General features: G+C 51.5%; 1 protein-coding gene across 7 annotated transcripts in view; it reads left to right on the top strand.

Annotated features, from left to right (window-relative positions):
* LOC121291647 (E3 ubiquitin-protein ligase BRE1A-like) overlaps window positions 1-14,499 on the top strand; it is a 49,245-nt gene that overhangs the window by 5,697 nt on the left and 29,049 nt on the right. For 5 of the 7 annotated variants that reach the window (XM_041213117.1, XM_041213118.1, XM_041213120.1 and 2 more), the window contains 8 exons: window positions 680-826; window positions 1,304-1,381; window positions 2,581-2,700; window positions 3,512-3,691; window positions 4,220-4,355; window positions 4,742-4,905; window positions 6,159-6,508; window positions 7,990-8,107. In XM_041213117.1, coding sequence (XP_041069051.1) covers window positions 680-826; window positions 1,304-1,381; window positions 2,581-2,700; window positions 3,512-3,691; window positions 4,220-4,355; window positions 4,742-4,905; window positions 6,159-6,508; window positions 7,990-8,107 — 1,293 coding nt within the window. The remainder of the gene's footprint in view (window positions 1-679; window positions 827-1,303; window positions 1,382-2,580; window positions 2,701-3,511; window positions 3,692-4,219; window positions 4,356-4,741; window positions 4,906-6,158; window positions 6,509-7,989; window positions 8,108-14,499) is intronic. The other 2 variants (XM_041213116.1, XM_041213121.1) reach the window with 2 other exon arrangements.

Below are 14,499 nucleotides of genomic sequence, written 5' to 3'. Positions count from 1 at the left end.
AGAGGGGCGCGTGGAGAGGGGTGGTGCCGGGATGTGGGAGGGGCTGAGGCTGGGAGACGTGGCGAGGAGGAGGGGCAGGGGATAGGAGCGGGACAGGGATCCGGGTGGTGGTGGGGGGGGGGGGCGCAGTGGGGGCGAAAGGGGAGGGATATGGGGTTTGGGAGGATTGCGGTGTGGAGGGGGTCGGGGACCGGGGAGTAGGAGTGGCTGGGGCCTGGTGAGGGATGAGGGAGAGACAAGGAGGATTACGTGAGGGTTCAAGAAGACATTATTGGTCCAGGAGCCTGAATCCACCCCATGTGCTGAATAATCTGTTCTCAGATCTGTTACTCGTTATTTCTTGGGATCTCTCCCCTGCATCAATGAATTAATCAAACTATGATGATCCATCTCCTCTCCCCGCTCCTCCCTCTGTCCCTGCTCTCCCCCCACTCCTCCCCTCACCCCCGCTCTTCCCCCCCCACCCCATTCCACCCCCACACTTGCCCCCTCTCAAACTACCCTCACCCGCTCCCCCGATCTCCTCTTCTCTTTGTCTCTAAATCCCCTCCCCTGCCCTCCCAATCTGTCCCTTCCCTCCTCTACCACTCCCCGTCCCGATGTCCCTTCCTTTCCCCCTCCATCTCCCTCCCCCCTGCCTCCTGTCCCCCTCTCTATCTCCCACTCTCCGCGCCCTCAGTTCTCGGAGCTCCAGACGAAGCTAGAGGAGGCAGAGAGCCGCCTGTCGGACATGCAGACCACAATCGAGGATCTGCAGTGGGACACGGACAAGATTCGCAAACGGGAGCAGAGACTCAACAGGCACCTGGCGGAGGTGCTGGAGCGGGTGAGCAAGAGGAAGGACTAGATACAGTGCAAGGGGAATGGAGTATACCCTGACAGTGAGCCCACTACTTTATACACAGTGTCAGCAGGTACAGCACAGGGTTAGATACAGAGTAAAGCTCCCTCTACACTGTCCCCATCAAACACTCCCAGGACAGGTACAGCACGGGGTTAGATACAGAGTAAATCTCCCTCTACACTGTCCCATCAAACACTCCCAGGACAGGTACAGCACGGAGTTAGATACAGAGTAAAGCTCTTCTACACAGACCCCATCAAATACTCCCAGGACAGGTACAGCACGGGGTTAGATACAGAGTAAATCTCCCTCTACACTGTCCCTACCAAACACTCCCAGGACAGGTACAGCACAGGGTTAGATACAGAGTAAAGCTCCCTCTACACTGTCCCATCAAACACTCCCAGGACAGGTACAGCACAGGTTATTGTTACTCTCTCTCTCTCTTATCTGTTCCAGGTGAAATCGAAAGGTTACAAGGTTTATGGGGGATCGAGTAATCTCTATGGCGGGACGGTGACCATCAACGCGAGGAAGGTATTGCTGATTGCTGACACAGTGAGACTGGCAGAGCCAGTGCTGGGTGGGGGTGTATCATGGTTTGTCGGTGTGGTGGGGAGGTGTGTGGGCGGAACGTGTGGGCTTGGTAATTCCGAAGGCACTTGCAATGTCAAAGCTCCACTTTACTTCCCATCTCTGACAATCATGTTGGTTCCTTCAAGTGTGTTCCTCACTGATCCAACAACGCTCTCACTCTTGAATAATCCACCCCAGTGCAGAATCAGACAGTGCGGAAGGAGGCCATTCGATCCATCGTGTCTGTGCTGGCTCTTTGAAAGACCTATTCATTTTCATTTCGTCCTACTCTCCCCTGCAGAAATTTTCTACCCAGGAAGGATTTATCCAATTCCTTTTCGAAAGTCATTATTGAATCTGCTCCCACTGTCCTGTCAGGCAGCACGTTCCAGATCACAACAACTCGATGTGTAAAAACATTTCTCCTCATATAGCTCCTCCAGTTTCTTTGCTAATTATCTTCAATCTGTTTACTGGTTACTGATCCTCCTGCCACTGCAAACAGCTTCACCTTGTGTACTCGATCAAATCCCTTCATGATTTTGAACAGATTAATTAAACCCCCTCTTAACCTTCTCTGCCCCAAGGAGGAGAATCCCAGCTTCTCCAGTCTCTCCACATTGGCTGATGTCCCTCATCCCTGGTACCATTCTAGTAAATCTCCTCTGCACCCTCTCCAAGGCCCTGACATCCTTCCGAAAGTGTGGAGCCCAGAATTGGTCATAATCCTCCTGGGGTCTAACCAGTGATTTATAAAAGTTCCGCAGGATTTCCATGTTTAAAAAAACACCCGTTGTCCAGAATAATTTTTCATCAGCTCAGTCAGCTTGTCCTGCCGCCTTAAAGTCTGTGTAAAACACCCCCAGTTTCAGATTTACTGACACTAACAGTACTGAGGAAGTGCTGCACTGTCAGAGGATCAGTACTGAGGGAGTGCCGCACTGTCAGAGGGTCAGTACTGAGGAAGTGCCGCACTGTCAGAGGGTCAGTACTGAGGGAGTGCAGCACTGTCAGAGGGTCAGTACTGAGGGAGTGCAGCACTGTCAGAGGGTCAGTACTGAGGGAGTGCTGCACTGTCAGAGGGTCAGTACTGAGGGAGTGCTGCACTGTCAGAGGGGACAATTTCTTTGGGTGATCTTGTAACCGTTTGTTCCCTATAGTTCGAAGAGATGAACTCTGACCTGGAAGAGAACAAGGAGCTGGCATTGAACCGTCTCTCAGAACTGGAGAAGATGCGACAAGATCTCCAGCTGGTTACCGGGGACAATGAGAAGCTGAGGGTGACTTCAGACCCCTTTCCCCACTAACCTCCCTCTCCCTTTGAACTCCCTCCCCTTGATCTCTCTCTCAACTCCTCCACCCACCCGCATCCTCCCTTTCTGTGTCTACCCCCGTCCCCCCATCCCCCACCACCTATCTCTCTCCTCCTCCCTGCCCAGGATCCCCTCAGTACCTTTCAGACTCTCACCTATTCACTCCTCCCTCCCACTTCCTTGAAAGGTGGAATTAGCTCGAAGGGCTGAATGGCCTCCAGTTCATGTGTAACATGTTCAAAAAGCTGAATACAAACACCCAAACGTACCAAATAGGAACACTCTGCCCCTCGAGCCTGCTCCACCATTCAATTAGGTCATGGCTGATCTGATGTAACCTCAACCCCACATTCCTGCCTACCCCCAATAACCTTTCACCCCCTTGTCAATCAAGAATCTATCTAACTCTGCCTTAAGAATAGTCAAAGACTCTGCTTCCACTGACTTTTGAGGAAGAGAGTTTCAAAAACTCCCTACATTGTAAGAGAATGGCCTTTTCCAGTTCCTGTGTAACAGGTTCGATGGGCTGAATGGCCTCCTCCAGTTCCTATGTAACAGGTTCGATGGGCTGAACAGCCTCCTCCAGTTCCTGTGTAACATGTTCGATGGGCTGAATGGCCTCCTTCAGTTCCTGTGTAACAGGTTCGATGGGCTGAATGGCCTCCTCTGGTTCCTGCGTTTGCTCTTATTGGCCAGACATGATGTGTGACAATGAACCTGTCTCTCTCTCTCTCTCTGGTTAACCCTGTCCTTATTCGCTGTCTCCTCCTCTCCCCAGGATCAGCTGAAGACCCTTGCCAATGAGATGGCGAAGGATTCCCCGGAGTTTCGCTGCCTACAATCCCAGTTCTCCGTGCTTTACAACGAGAGCCTGCAGCTGAAGGCCCAGATGGACGATGCCCGCAACCTGCTCTTTGCCACCCGAACCACGCACCAGCGCCAAGTAGAGCAGATGGAGGTGAGAGTGGCCCCTCCCTCCCTTCCTCTCCCAACCTCCGATTCATACCCCTGGCCCCGCCCTCTGTGTATGGGCCTCAATACCACAAACTGGGTATCTGAGATCAGCTTACTGAGCACCAGGCCTGAGATGGAGCCTGGCCTTTCTTGCTCTGTGACTTTCCACCTGACAGCTCTAGAGAGAGAGAGAGAGGTCAGTGTGGGGTCAATGTGTGACCTTGGTGAAGAGAGGGTGAGGGGGTTAATGTGTGACCCTGGTGAAGGAAGGGTGAGGGGTCAATGTGTGACCCTTGTGAAGGAAGGGTGAGGGGAGGGGTCAATGTGTGACCCTTGTGAAGGAAGGGTGAGGGGAGGGGTCAGTGTGTCCCTGGTGAAGAGAGGGTGAGGGGTCAATGTGTGACCCTTGTGAAGGAAGGGTGAGGGGTCAATGTGTGACCCTTGTGAAGGAAGGGTGAGGGGTCAATGTGTGACCCTGGTGAAGAGAGTGTGAGGGGCCAATGTGTAACCTGGGCTGCTCTCTGCGTTTCAGGGGGATGAGGTGGGTCTGCAGAAGAAGCTGAGGACGGAGGTGATGCAGCTGGAGGACACGCTGGCCCAGGTCCGTAAGGAATATGAAATGCTGCGAATTGAATTCGAGCAAACGCTGGCCGCCAATGAACAAGCAGGTAAGAACGGGGCGGGGGGGGGGTGGGGAGAATGGGCACGGTGGTGGCAAGAGAGCAGGGAGAGGATGGAGGGCGGGAATGGGGAAGAGGGGACAGAGGAAGGGTTGGAAGGAAGAGAGAATGGAGAAAATGATGGTGGAGTGAGGGAATAAAGTGAGGTGGAGGAGGGAAGAAGGGAGTGAAAAAAGGGGAGAGCTGGAGAAGGGAGGGAGTGAATAAAGGGAGAGGTGAAGGAGAGATTCTGAGAGTTGGGCTCAGGACCACACTAGATAAGGCTCTTGCTCCCCTACCCCACTCCCGCAGCAAATACCTCCCTTCCCCCGTTGTGTGTAGCCCTTGGGGATAACCTTCACCCAAACCCCAATCTAACTCCTCTTCCTCTTCAGGGCCCATCAACCGGGAAATGCGTCACCTGATCAGCAGCCTCCAGAACCACAACCACCAGCTGAAGGGGGATGTGCAGCGTTATAAACGTCGACTCCGGGACAGCCACACAGAGCTGGCCAAGGTGCGCAGGAAAGTCTGGGAGATGCACAGTGACCTTGGCATGGTGAGTGAGGGAATCAGGGAGAGCTGGGGTGTGGATGTGGAGGGTTTGGGGGGGGTGCCTTTCTGTACCTTCCTTGCTGGAGAGACAGTCAGGGGAATGGACGGTGCGAGACGAGGGGAGTAAAAATCCAACCATTTGGCCCGTCATATCTGTGCTCACTCTTTGAAGGAACTGTCCAATTTAGTCTCCCAAATGCATCTTTCCCCAGCTGTATCCCTGTAAGCTCATCCTGTTCAAATACATGTCCAATTAACATTAGAAAATAGGAGCAGGAGAAGGCCATTTGGCCCTTCGAGTCTGCTCCACCATTCAATATGATCATGGCTGATCCTCTATCTCAACGCCGTGCTCCTGCTCTCTCCCCATACCCGTTTCTTTCTCAAGTATGTTCAGTGACTGGGCCTCCACAGCCTTCTGGTTGAGAATTCCACAGGTTCACCATCCTCTGAGTGAAGAAGTTCCTCCTCATCTCAGTCCTAAATGGCCTACCCCGTATCCTGAGACCGTGATCCCTCGTTCTAGACCCTCCCAGCCAGAGGAAACATCATCCCTGCCTCCAGCCTGTCCGTCCCTGTCAGAATTTTATACGTTCCGATGAGATCCCCTTTCATTCCTCTAAACTCCAGTGAAGACAAGCCTAGTCGGCCCAATCTCTCCTCATACAACAGCCCTGCCACCCCAGGGATCAGTCTGGTGAACGTTTGCTGCCCTCATTCCGTGGCAAGGATATGCTTTCTTAGGGCAGTGGAAGCAAATTCGATAATGACTTACCTATCAGGCCGCCTAAACTAGATCATTAACAACCCTTTGTGTAAAAAAAATTATATTCTCCTCATCTCCTCCTCAGGTTCTTGTGCTAATTATTTTCAATCTGTGTCTGACTGACCCTCCTGCCACTGGAAACAATTTCTCCTTATTTACTCTATCAAAACCCTTCCTGATTTTGAACACCTCGATTAAACCTCCTCTTAACTCTCTCTGCTCTAAGCGGAACAATCCCAGCTTCAACCAGTATCTCCACATTAACTGAGGTCCCTCATCCCTGGGCCCATTCTGGTAAATCTCCTCTCCAGAGCCAGGTGAGATTGGTGAAGCCAGCACAGGCCGGAGCCTGGGCCTTTCCTGACTCTGCACTGGGAGCAGATGAGGCGCGTGGCGGGGTGGGTTTCGGTGTGAGCACCGTTTACATTGACTGCCCGCGTCATTGCCGAAAGTGAATTCCAATCCCCCCAACTTTCCTATTCCTCTTCCAGGTCCGATCACGGGGAGCCAGCGGATCACAGCTTCAGGCCGGAGCTGAGCCGGTCAAGGAGGAACCTCCGGAGGTCAAGCAGGAGCCTGAGGAAGCCAGCAGCAAGAGGGAGAAAGAGGAGGCTGAGGCAGCCAAGGCCAGAAAACAGCAGCAAGAGGAGGAGAAAGAAAAAGAGCGGGAGCGAGAGAGACGGGAGAAGGAGAGGGAGAGGGCCAGGGAAAAGGGGAGAGAGAAAGAGGCAGAGAAGGAGCGAGAGAAGGACAAGGCAGAGAAGGAGAGAGAGAGGAGCAAACCTGAAGATGCCAAGAAGAAGGAGGCGGAGATGGTCAAACAGCTCCGAGGGGAACTGAAGTAAGTTAATGGTTGTAGATTCTATATATGAACTGTGTGCAGTGCTCCAAATGTGGAATAGCCAAGGTATATGGAAACCAGAACTTTATTTATTCGTTCATGCGACCCTAATTGCCCTTGAGAAGATGGTGGTGAGCCGCCTTGAGCCGCTGCAATCCATGTGGTGTAGGTACACCCACTGTGCTGTTAGGGAGGGAGTTCCAGGATTTTGACCCAGTGACAGTGAAGGAACGCCGATATTTTTCCAAGTCAGGATGGTGAGTGATTTGGAGGGGAACTTCCAGGTGGTGGTGTTCCCATTTACCTGCTGCCCTTGTCCTTCTAGATGGTAGTGGTTGTGGGTTTGCAAGGTGCTGTCGAAGGAGCCTTGGTGAATTCCTGCAGTGCACCTTGTAGATGGTACACACTGCTGCTACTGTGCATCAGTGGTGGAGGGAGTGAATTTTGGACGTTGTGGATGGGATGCTGATCGAGCAGGCTGCTTTGCCCTGGATGGTGTCGAGCTTCTTGAGTGTTGTTGGAGCTGCACTCATCCAGGCAAGTGGGGAGTATTCCATCACACTCCTGACAATGATGGACAGGCTTTGGGGTGTCAGGAGGTGAGTTCCTTGCCAAAGAATTCGCAGCCTCTAACTTGCGCTTGTAGCCACAGTATTTATATGGCTGGTCCAGTTCAGTTTCTGGTTAATGGTTAACTCCCCAGGGTGTTGATAGTGAGGGATTCAGCGATGGTAATGCCAATGAATGACAAGGGGAGACGGTCAGATTCTCTCTTGTTGGATACTGTGATTGCCTGACACTTGTGTGGTACAAAGGTTAAATATACAGAGTGCTTCAGGTATGGTCTAACCAAGGTTATGTGCACAGTGTTCCAAGTATGGCCTAACTAAGGTATACGGAGACCAGAACTAAATACAGTACTAAAAGCATAGAATAACCAAGGTACATGGAAGCAAAACTGTGCACGGTGTTCCAAGTGTGGAATAACCTGGGGATATGGAGACTGGAATTGTGTACAGTGTTCTAAATATGGAATACCTGAAGTCTGATACAAGGTTTTTGAACATTGTGGACTTTCACCCCCTCTTTGTTCCCTAACTTAATTCATTCATGGGATGTGGGTGTCATTGACAAGACCAGCATTTATTATCCTTGAGAACCTCTTAAATACAATTGAGTGACTGGGTCCATTTCAAGGGGGGCAGTTAGAGTCAACCATGTTGATGTGGGTTTGGAGTGACAGGTAAAGGCAGCAGATTTCCTTATTGAACCAATGGGTCTTTATCACAATCCGGTAGTCGCCATTCGTGAGACGAGCTTTTAATTTAATAATCTGAATTTAAATCCCTTTCTCTCCACCTGCCTCCCCCCCACCCCGGATGCTGTAGTTCGATTTGAGCTCATGTCTCTGGGATTAGCGTAGTGCCTCTGGACTGCTAGTCCAGCAACCTAACCACTGTGCTACCGTTCCTTGTCTACAGGAGAGCTCAGGAGAGCCAGAAGGAGATGAAACTCTTGTTGGACATGTACCGCTCATCACCAAAGGAGCAGCGAGACAAAGTTCAACTGATGGCGTCGGAGAAGAGGGCGAAAGCGGAGGTGAGGGTGAGAGGGCAGACAAGGGTCATTGTGGTGGGTGGAGGGGGACAACCTGAATGTCTAGCTGCATATGGGCACGGACTGCTTCAGTAACTGAGGAGTTGCGAATGGTGCTAAACATTGTGCAATCATCAGCGAACATCCCCATTTCTCACCTTATACAGGGAAGGTCATTGATGAAGCAGCTGATGATGGTTGGGCCGAGGACACTACCCTGAGGAACTCCTGCAGTGATGTCCTGGGACTGAGATGATTGACCAACAACCTGTTTCCCCCCGATTCCCACTGACTCCAGTTTTGCTGGGGCTCCTTGATGCCTCGCTCGGTCAAATACAGCCTTGCTGTCAAGGGCAGTCACTCTCACCTCACGTCGGGAGTTCAACTGCTTGTCCATGTTTGGACCAAGGCTGTAATGAGGTCAGGAGTTGAGTGACCCTAGCAGAACCCAAACTGAGCATCAAGTGAGCAGGTCGTTGCTGAGTAAGTGCTGCTTAATAGCACTGCTGACAGCACTTTTTTTTTGTTCATCCACGGGATGTGGGTTTCGCTGACTAGGCCAGCATTTATTGCCCATCCCTAGTTGCCCTTGAGAAGGTGGTGGTGAGCTGCCTTCTTGAACTGCTGCAGTCCATGTGGTGTAGGTACACCCACAGTGCTGTTAGGGAGGGAGTTCCAGGATTTTGTCAAAGCAACAGCGAAGGAACGACAATGTATTTCCAAGCCAGGATGGTGTGGGGCTTGGAGGGGAGTTGCAGGTGGCGGTGTTCCCATGTGTCTGCTGCCCTTGTCCTTCTAGATGGTAGAAATCGTGAGTTTGGAAGGTGCTGCCTAAGGAATCTTGGTGAGTTCCTGCAGTGCATCTTGTAGATGGTACACACTGCTTTCCATCACTTTACTGATGGTCAAGAGTCGACTGGTGTTTGGCTGGGTTGGATTTGTCCTACATTTTGTGTATCGGACATACCTGGGCAATTTTCCACATTGCCAGCCAGATGCCAGTGTTGTAGCTGTACTGGAACAGCTTGGCTAGGTGTGCAGCTAGTTCAGGGTAGATGCTAAGAGGCTGTTCCCCCCCCCACCGGCTGGAGAGTCTAGAACGAGGGTCACAGGCTCATGATGCGGGGTCGGACATTTTGAATTGAGATGAGGAGGAATTTCTTCACTCAGAGGGTGGTGACTCTTTGGAGTTCACCATGCCAGAGGGCTGTGAATGTCCAGTCATTGAGTTATGTTCAAGAGAGAGATCATTAGATTCTCGGGCACTGAGGGAATCGAGGGATAGTGTGAGCGTTTTGGGTTGAGGTCGACGATCAGCTGCGAGTATCGGTGACCACCCTGTATTTTCAGCTTCTAGTTTTGGATTCTCACACAACTCGTAATGTCGTGTCCGCATTGAGCCAATTGAAACCAATCATCATTTTAAAGGCCCCTACCAGATCACCTCTCAGTCTTCTCTTATCGAAAGATAAAAGCTCCAGCCTGTTTAATCTTTCCCATTGCTGCAATCTCTCAGTTCTGCTACTAGACTATGAATTATATTCACACTTTGCCCGGTGCTTCTACCTCCTTTGTATCGCATGGAGACAGAGCTGCACACACGAACTGAGGGGCCAGGTCAGGGTGGATGAGGAGGGGACGTTTCCTCTTGTGCAGGAATCTAGACTAGGGGTCACTGTATAGAAGTGAGGGGTCACCCCTTTAGGACAGGGGTGAGGAGAAATTTTTTCTTTCAGAGGGTTGTGAGTCTTTAGAATTCTTGAAAGGTGGTTGAAGCAGAAACTTTGCATATTTTTAAGGCAGAGGTAGATGAATTCTTGATAAGCAAGGGGGTGAAAGGCTGTCAAGAGTAGGCAGGAATATGAAGTTAAAATCAGACAAGCCATGATCTTATTGAATGGCGGAGCAGGCTTGAGGGGCCGAATGGTCTAGTCCTGCTCCTAATTCGTGTGTTTGTTTGTGTGCAGCCTGATCAGTCTCCTGGTCAAGATTAACTCCCTTAAAGACGTGGTCTGCCAGTCAGGGACCCTGTTTAAAGAGGGAGTCTCTCTCCATTAGGGACCCTGTTTAAAGAGGGAGTCTCTCCCTGTCAGGGACCCTGTTTAAAGAGGGACTCTCACTCCGTAAGGGACCCTGTTTAAAGAGGGAGTCTCTCCATTAGGGACCCTGTTTAAAGAGGGAGTCTCTCCATCAGGGACCCTGTTTAAAGAGGGAGTCTCTCCCTGTCAGGGACCCTGTTTAAAGAGGGAGTCTCTCTCCATCAGGGACCCTGTTTAAAGAGGGAGTCTCTCCCTGTCAGGGACCCTGTTTAAAGAGGGAGTCTCTCTCCATCAGGGACCCTGTTTAAAGAGGGAGTCTCTCCATCAGGGACCCTGTTTAAAGAGGGAGTCTCTCTCCATCAGGGACCCTGTTTAAAGAGGGAGTCTCTCCATCAGGGACCCTGTTTAAAGAGGGAGTCTCTCTCCATCAGGGACCCTGTTTAAAGAGGGAGTCTCTCTCCATTAGGGACCCTGTTTAAAGAGGGAGTCTCTCCCTGTCAGGGACCCTGTTTAAAGAGGGAGTCTCTCCATCAGGGACCCTGTTTAAAGAGGGAGTCTCTCTCCATCAGGGACCCTGTTTAAAGAGGGAGTCTCTCCATTAGGGACCCTGTTTAAAGAGGGAGTCTCTCTCCATCAGGGACCCTGTTTAAAGAGGGAGTCTCTCCATCAGGGACCCTGTTTAAAGAGGGAGTCTCTCTCCATCAGGGACCCTGTTTAAAGAGGGAGTCTCTCTCCATCAGGGACCCTGTTTAAAGAGGGAGTCTCTCCCTGTCAGGGACTCTGTTTAAAGAGGGACTCTCTCTCCATTAGGGACCCTGTTTAAAGAGGGAGTCTCTCCATCAGGGACCCTGTTTAAAGAGGGAGTCTCTCCATCAGGGACCCTGTTTAAAGAGGGAGTCTCTCCATCAGGGACCCTGTTTAAAGAGGGAGTCTCTCCCTGTCAGGGACCCTGTTTAAAGAGGGAGTCTCTCCATCAGGGACCCTGTTTAAAGAGGGAGTCTCTCCCTGTCAGGGACCCTGTTTAAAGAGGGAGTCTCTCTCCATCAGGGACCCTGTTTAAAGAGGGAGTCTCTCCCTGTCAGGGACCCTGTTTAAAGAGGGAGTCTCTCTCCATCAGGGACCCTGTTTAAAGAGGGAGTCTCTCCCTGTCAGGGACCCTGTTTAAAGAGGGACTCTCTCTCCATTAGGGACCCTGTTTAAAGAGGGAGTCTCTCCATCAGGGACCCTGTTTAAAGAGGGAGTCTCTCTCCATCAGGGACCCTGTTTAAAGAGGGAGTCTCTCTCCATCAGGGACCCTGTTTAAAGAGGGAGTCTCTCCATCAGGGACCCTGTTTAAAGAGGGAGTCTCTCCATCAGGGACCCTGTTTAAAGAGGGAGTCTCTCCCTGTCAGGGACCCTGTTTAAAGAGGGAGTCTCTCTCCATCAGGGACCCTGTTTAAAGAGGGAGTCTCTCTCCATCAGGGACCCTGTTTAAAGAGGGAGTCTCTCTCCATCAGGGACCCTGTTTAAAGAGGGAGTCTCACCGTCAGGGACCCTGTTTAAAGAGGGAGTCTCTCCCTGTCAGGGACCCTGTTTAAAGAGGGAGTCTCTCCATCAGGGACCCTGTTTAAAGAGGGAGTCTCTCCCTGTCAGGGACCCTGTTTAAAGAGGGAGTCTCTCCATCAGGGACCCTGTTTAAAGAGGGAGTCTCTCCATCAGGGACCCTGTTTAAAGAGGGAGTCTCTCCATCAGGGACCCTGTTTAAAGAGGGAGTCTCTCTCCATCAGGGACCCTGTTTAAAGAGGGAGTCTCTCCCTGTCAGGGACCCTGTTTAAAGAGGGAGTTTCTCTCCATCAGGGACCCTGTTTAAAGAGGCAGTCTCTCTCCATCAGGGACCCTGTTTAAAGAGGGAGTCTCTCCCTGTCAGGGACCCTGTTTAAAGAGGGAGTCTCACCGTTAGGGTCCTTGTTTAAAGAGGGAGTCTCTCTCCATCAGGGACCCTGTTTAAAGAGGGAGTCTCTCCATCAGGGACCCTGTTTAAAGAGGGAGTCTCTCTCCATCAGGGACCCCGTTTAAAGAGGGAGTCTCTCTCCATCAGGGACCCTGTTTAAAGAGGGAGTCTCTCTCCATCAGGGACCCTGTTTAAAGAGGGAGTCTCTCCATCAGGGACCCTGTTTAAAGAGGGAGTCTCTCTCCATCAGGGACCCTGTTTAAAGAGGGAGTCTCTCCATTAGGGACCCTGTTTAAAGAGGGAGTCTCTCCCTGTCAGGGACCCTGTTTAAAGAGGGAGTCTCTCTCCATCAGGGACCCTGTTTAAAGAGGGAGTCTCTCCATCAGGGACCCTGTTTAAAGAGGGAGTCTCTCTCCATCAGGGACCCTGTTTAAAGAGGGAGTCTCTCCCTGTCAGGGACCCCGTTTAAAGAGGGAGTCTCTCTCCATCAGGGACCCTGTTTAAAGAGGGAGTCTCTCCATCAGGGACCCTGTTTAAAGAGGGAGTCTCTCTCCATCAGGGACCCTGTTTAAAGAGGGAGTCTCTCTCCATCAGGGACCCTGTTTAAAGAGGGAGTCTCTCCCTGTCAGGGACTCTGTTTAAAGAGGGACTCTCTCTCCATTAGGGACCCTGTTTAAAGAGGGAGTCTCTCCATCAGGGACCCTGTTTAAAGAGGGAGTCTCTCCATCAGGGACCCTGTTTAAAGAGGGAGTCTCTCCATCAGGGACCCTGTTTAAAGAGGGAGTCTCTCCCTGTCAGGGACCCTGTTTAAAGAGGGAGTCTCTCCATCAGGGACCCTGTTTAAAGAGGGAGTCTCTCCCTGTCAGGGACCCTGTTTAAAGAGGGAGTCTCTCTCCATCAGGGACCCTGTTTAAAGAGGGAGTCTCTCCCTGTCAGGGACCCTGTTTAAAGAGGGAGTCTCTCTCCATCAGGGACCCTGTTTAAAGAGGGAGTCCTCTCCCTGTCAGGACCCTGTTTAAAGAGGGACTCTCTCTCCATTAGGGACCCTGTTTAAAGAGGGAGTCTCTCCATCAGGGACCCTGTTTTAAAGAGGGAGTCTCTCTCCATCAGGGACCCTGTTTAAAGAGGGAGTCTCTCTCCATCAGGGACCCTGTTTAAAGAGGGAGTCTCTCCATCAGGGACCCTGTTTAAAGAGGGAGTCTCTCCATCAGGGACCCTGTTTAAAGAGGGAGTCTCTCCCTTCAGGGACCCTGTTTAAAGAGGGAGTCTCTCTCCATCAGGGACCCTGTTTAAAGAGGGAGTCTCTCTCCATCAGGGACCCTGTTTAAAGAGGGAGTCTCTCTCCATCAGGGACCCTGTTTAAAGAGGGAGTCTCACCGTCAGGGACCCTGTTTAAAGAGGGAGTCTCTCCCTGTCAGGGACCCTGTTTAAAGAGGGAGTCTCTCCATCAGGGACCCTGTTTAAAGAGGGAGTCTCTCCCTGTCAGGGACCCTGTTTAAAGAGGGAGTCTCTCTCCATCAGGGACCCTGTTTAAAGAGGGAGTCTCTCTCCATCAGGGACCCTGTTTAAAGAGGGAGTCTCTCTCCATCAGGGACCCTGTTTAAAGAGGGAGTCTCACCGTCAGGGACCCTGTTTAAAGAGGGAGTCTCTCCCTGTCAGGGACCCTGTTTAAAGAGGAGTCTCTCCATCAGGGACCCTGTTTAAAGAGGGAGTCTCTCCCTGTCAGGGACCCTGTTTAAAGAGGGAGTCTCTCCATCAGGGACCCTGTTTAAAGAGGGAGTCTCTCCATCAGGGACCCTGTTTAAAGAGGGAGTCTCTCCCTGTCAGGGACCCCGTTTAAAGAGGGAGTCTCTCTCCATCAGGGACCCTGTTTAAAGAGGGAGTCTCTCTCCATCAGGGACCCTGTTTAAAGAGGGAGTCTCTCCATCAGGGACCCTGTTTAAAGAGGGAGTCTCTCTCCATCAGGGACCCTGTTTAAAGAGGGAGTCTCTCCATTAGGGACCCTGTTTAAAGAGGGAGTCTCTCCCTGTCAGGGACCCTGTTTAAAGAGGGAGTCTCTCTCCATCAGGGACCCTGTTTAAAGAGGGAGTCTCTCCATCAGGGACCCTGTTTAAAGAGGGAGTCTCTCCCTGTCAGGGACCCTGTTTAAAGAGGGAGTCTCTCTCCATCAGGGACCCTGTTTAAAGAGGGAGTCTCTCCCTGTCAGGGACCCTGTTTAAAGAGGGAGTCTCTCTCCATCAGGGACCCTGTTTAAAGAGGGAGTCTCTCTCCATCAGGGACCCTGTTTAAAGAGGGAGTCTCTCCCTGTCAGGGACCCTGTTTAAAGAGGGAGTCTCACCGTTAGGGTCCTTGTTTAAAGAGGGAGTCTCTCTCCATCAGGGACCCTGTTTAAAGAGGGAGTCTCACCGTTAGGGTCCTTGTTTAAA

This window comes from Carcharodon carcharias, chromosome 19 (assembly GCF_017639515.1).
Source record: "Carcharodon carcharias isolate sCarCar2 chromosome 19, sCarCar2.pri, whole genome shotgun sequence".
NCBI lineage: Eukaryota > Metazoa > Chordata > Chondrichthyes > Lamniformes > Lamnidae > Carcharodon > Carcharodon carcharias.
Note: the sequence above shows the minus strand (reverse complement) of the source record. Positions and strands in the feature narration are given on the sequence as shown.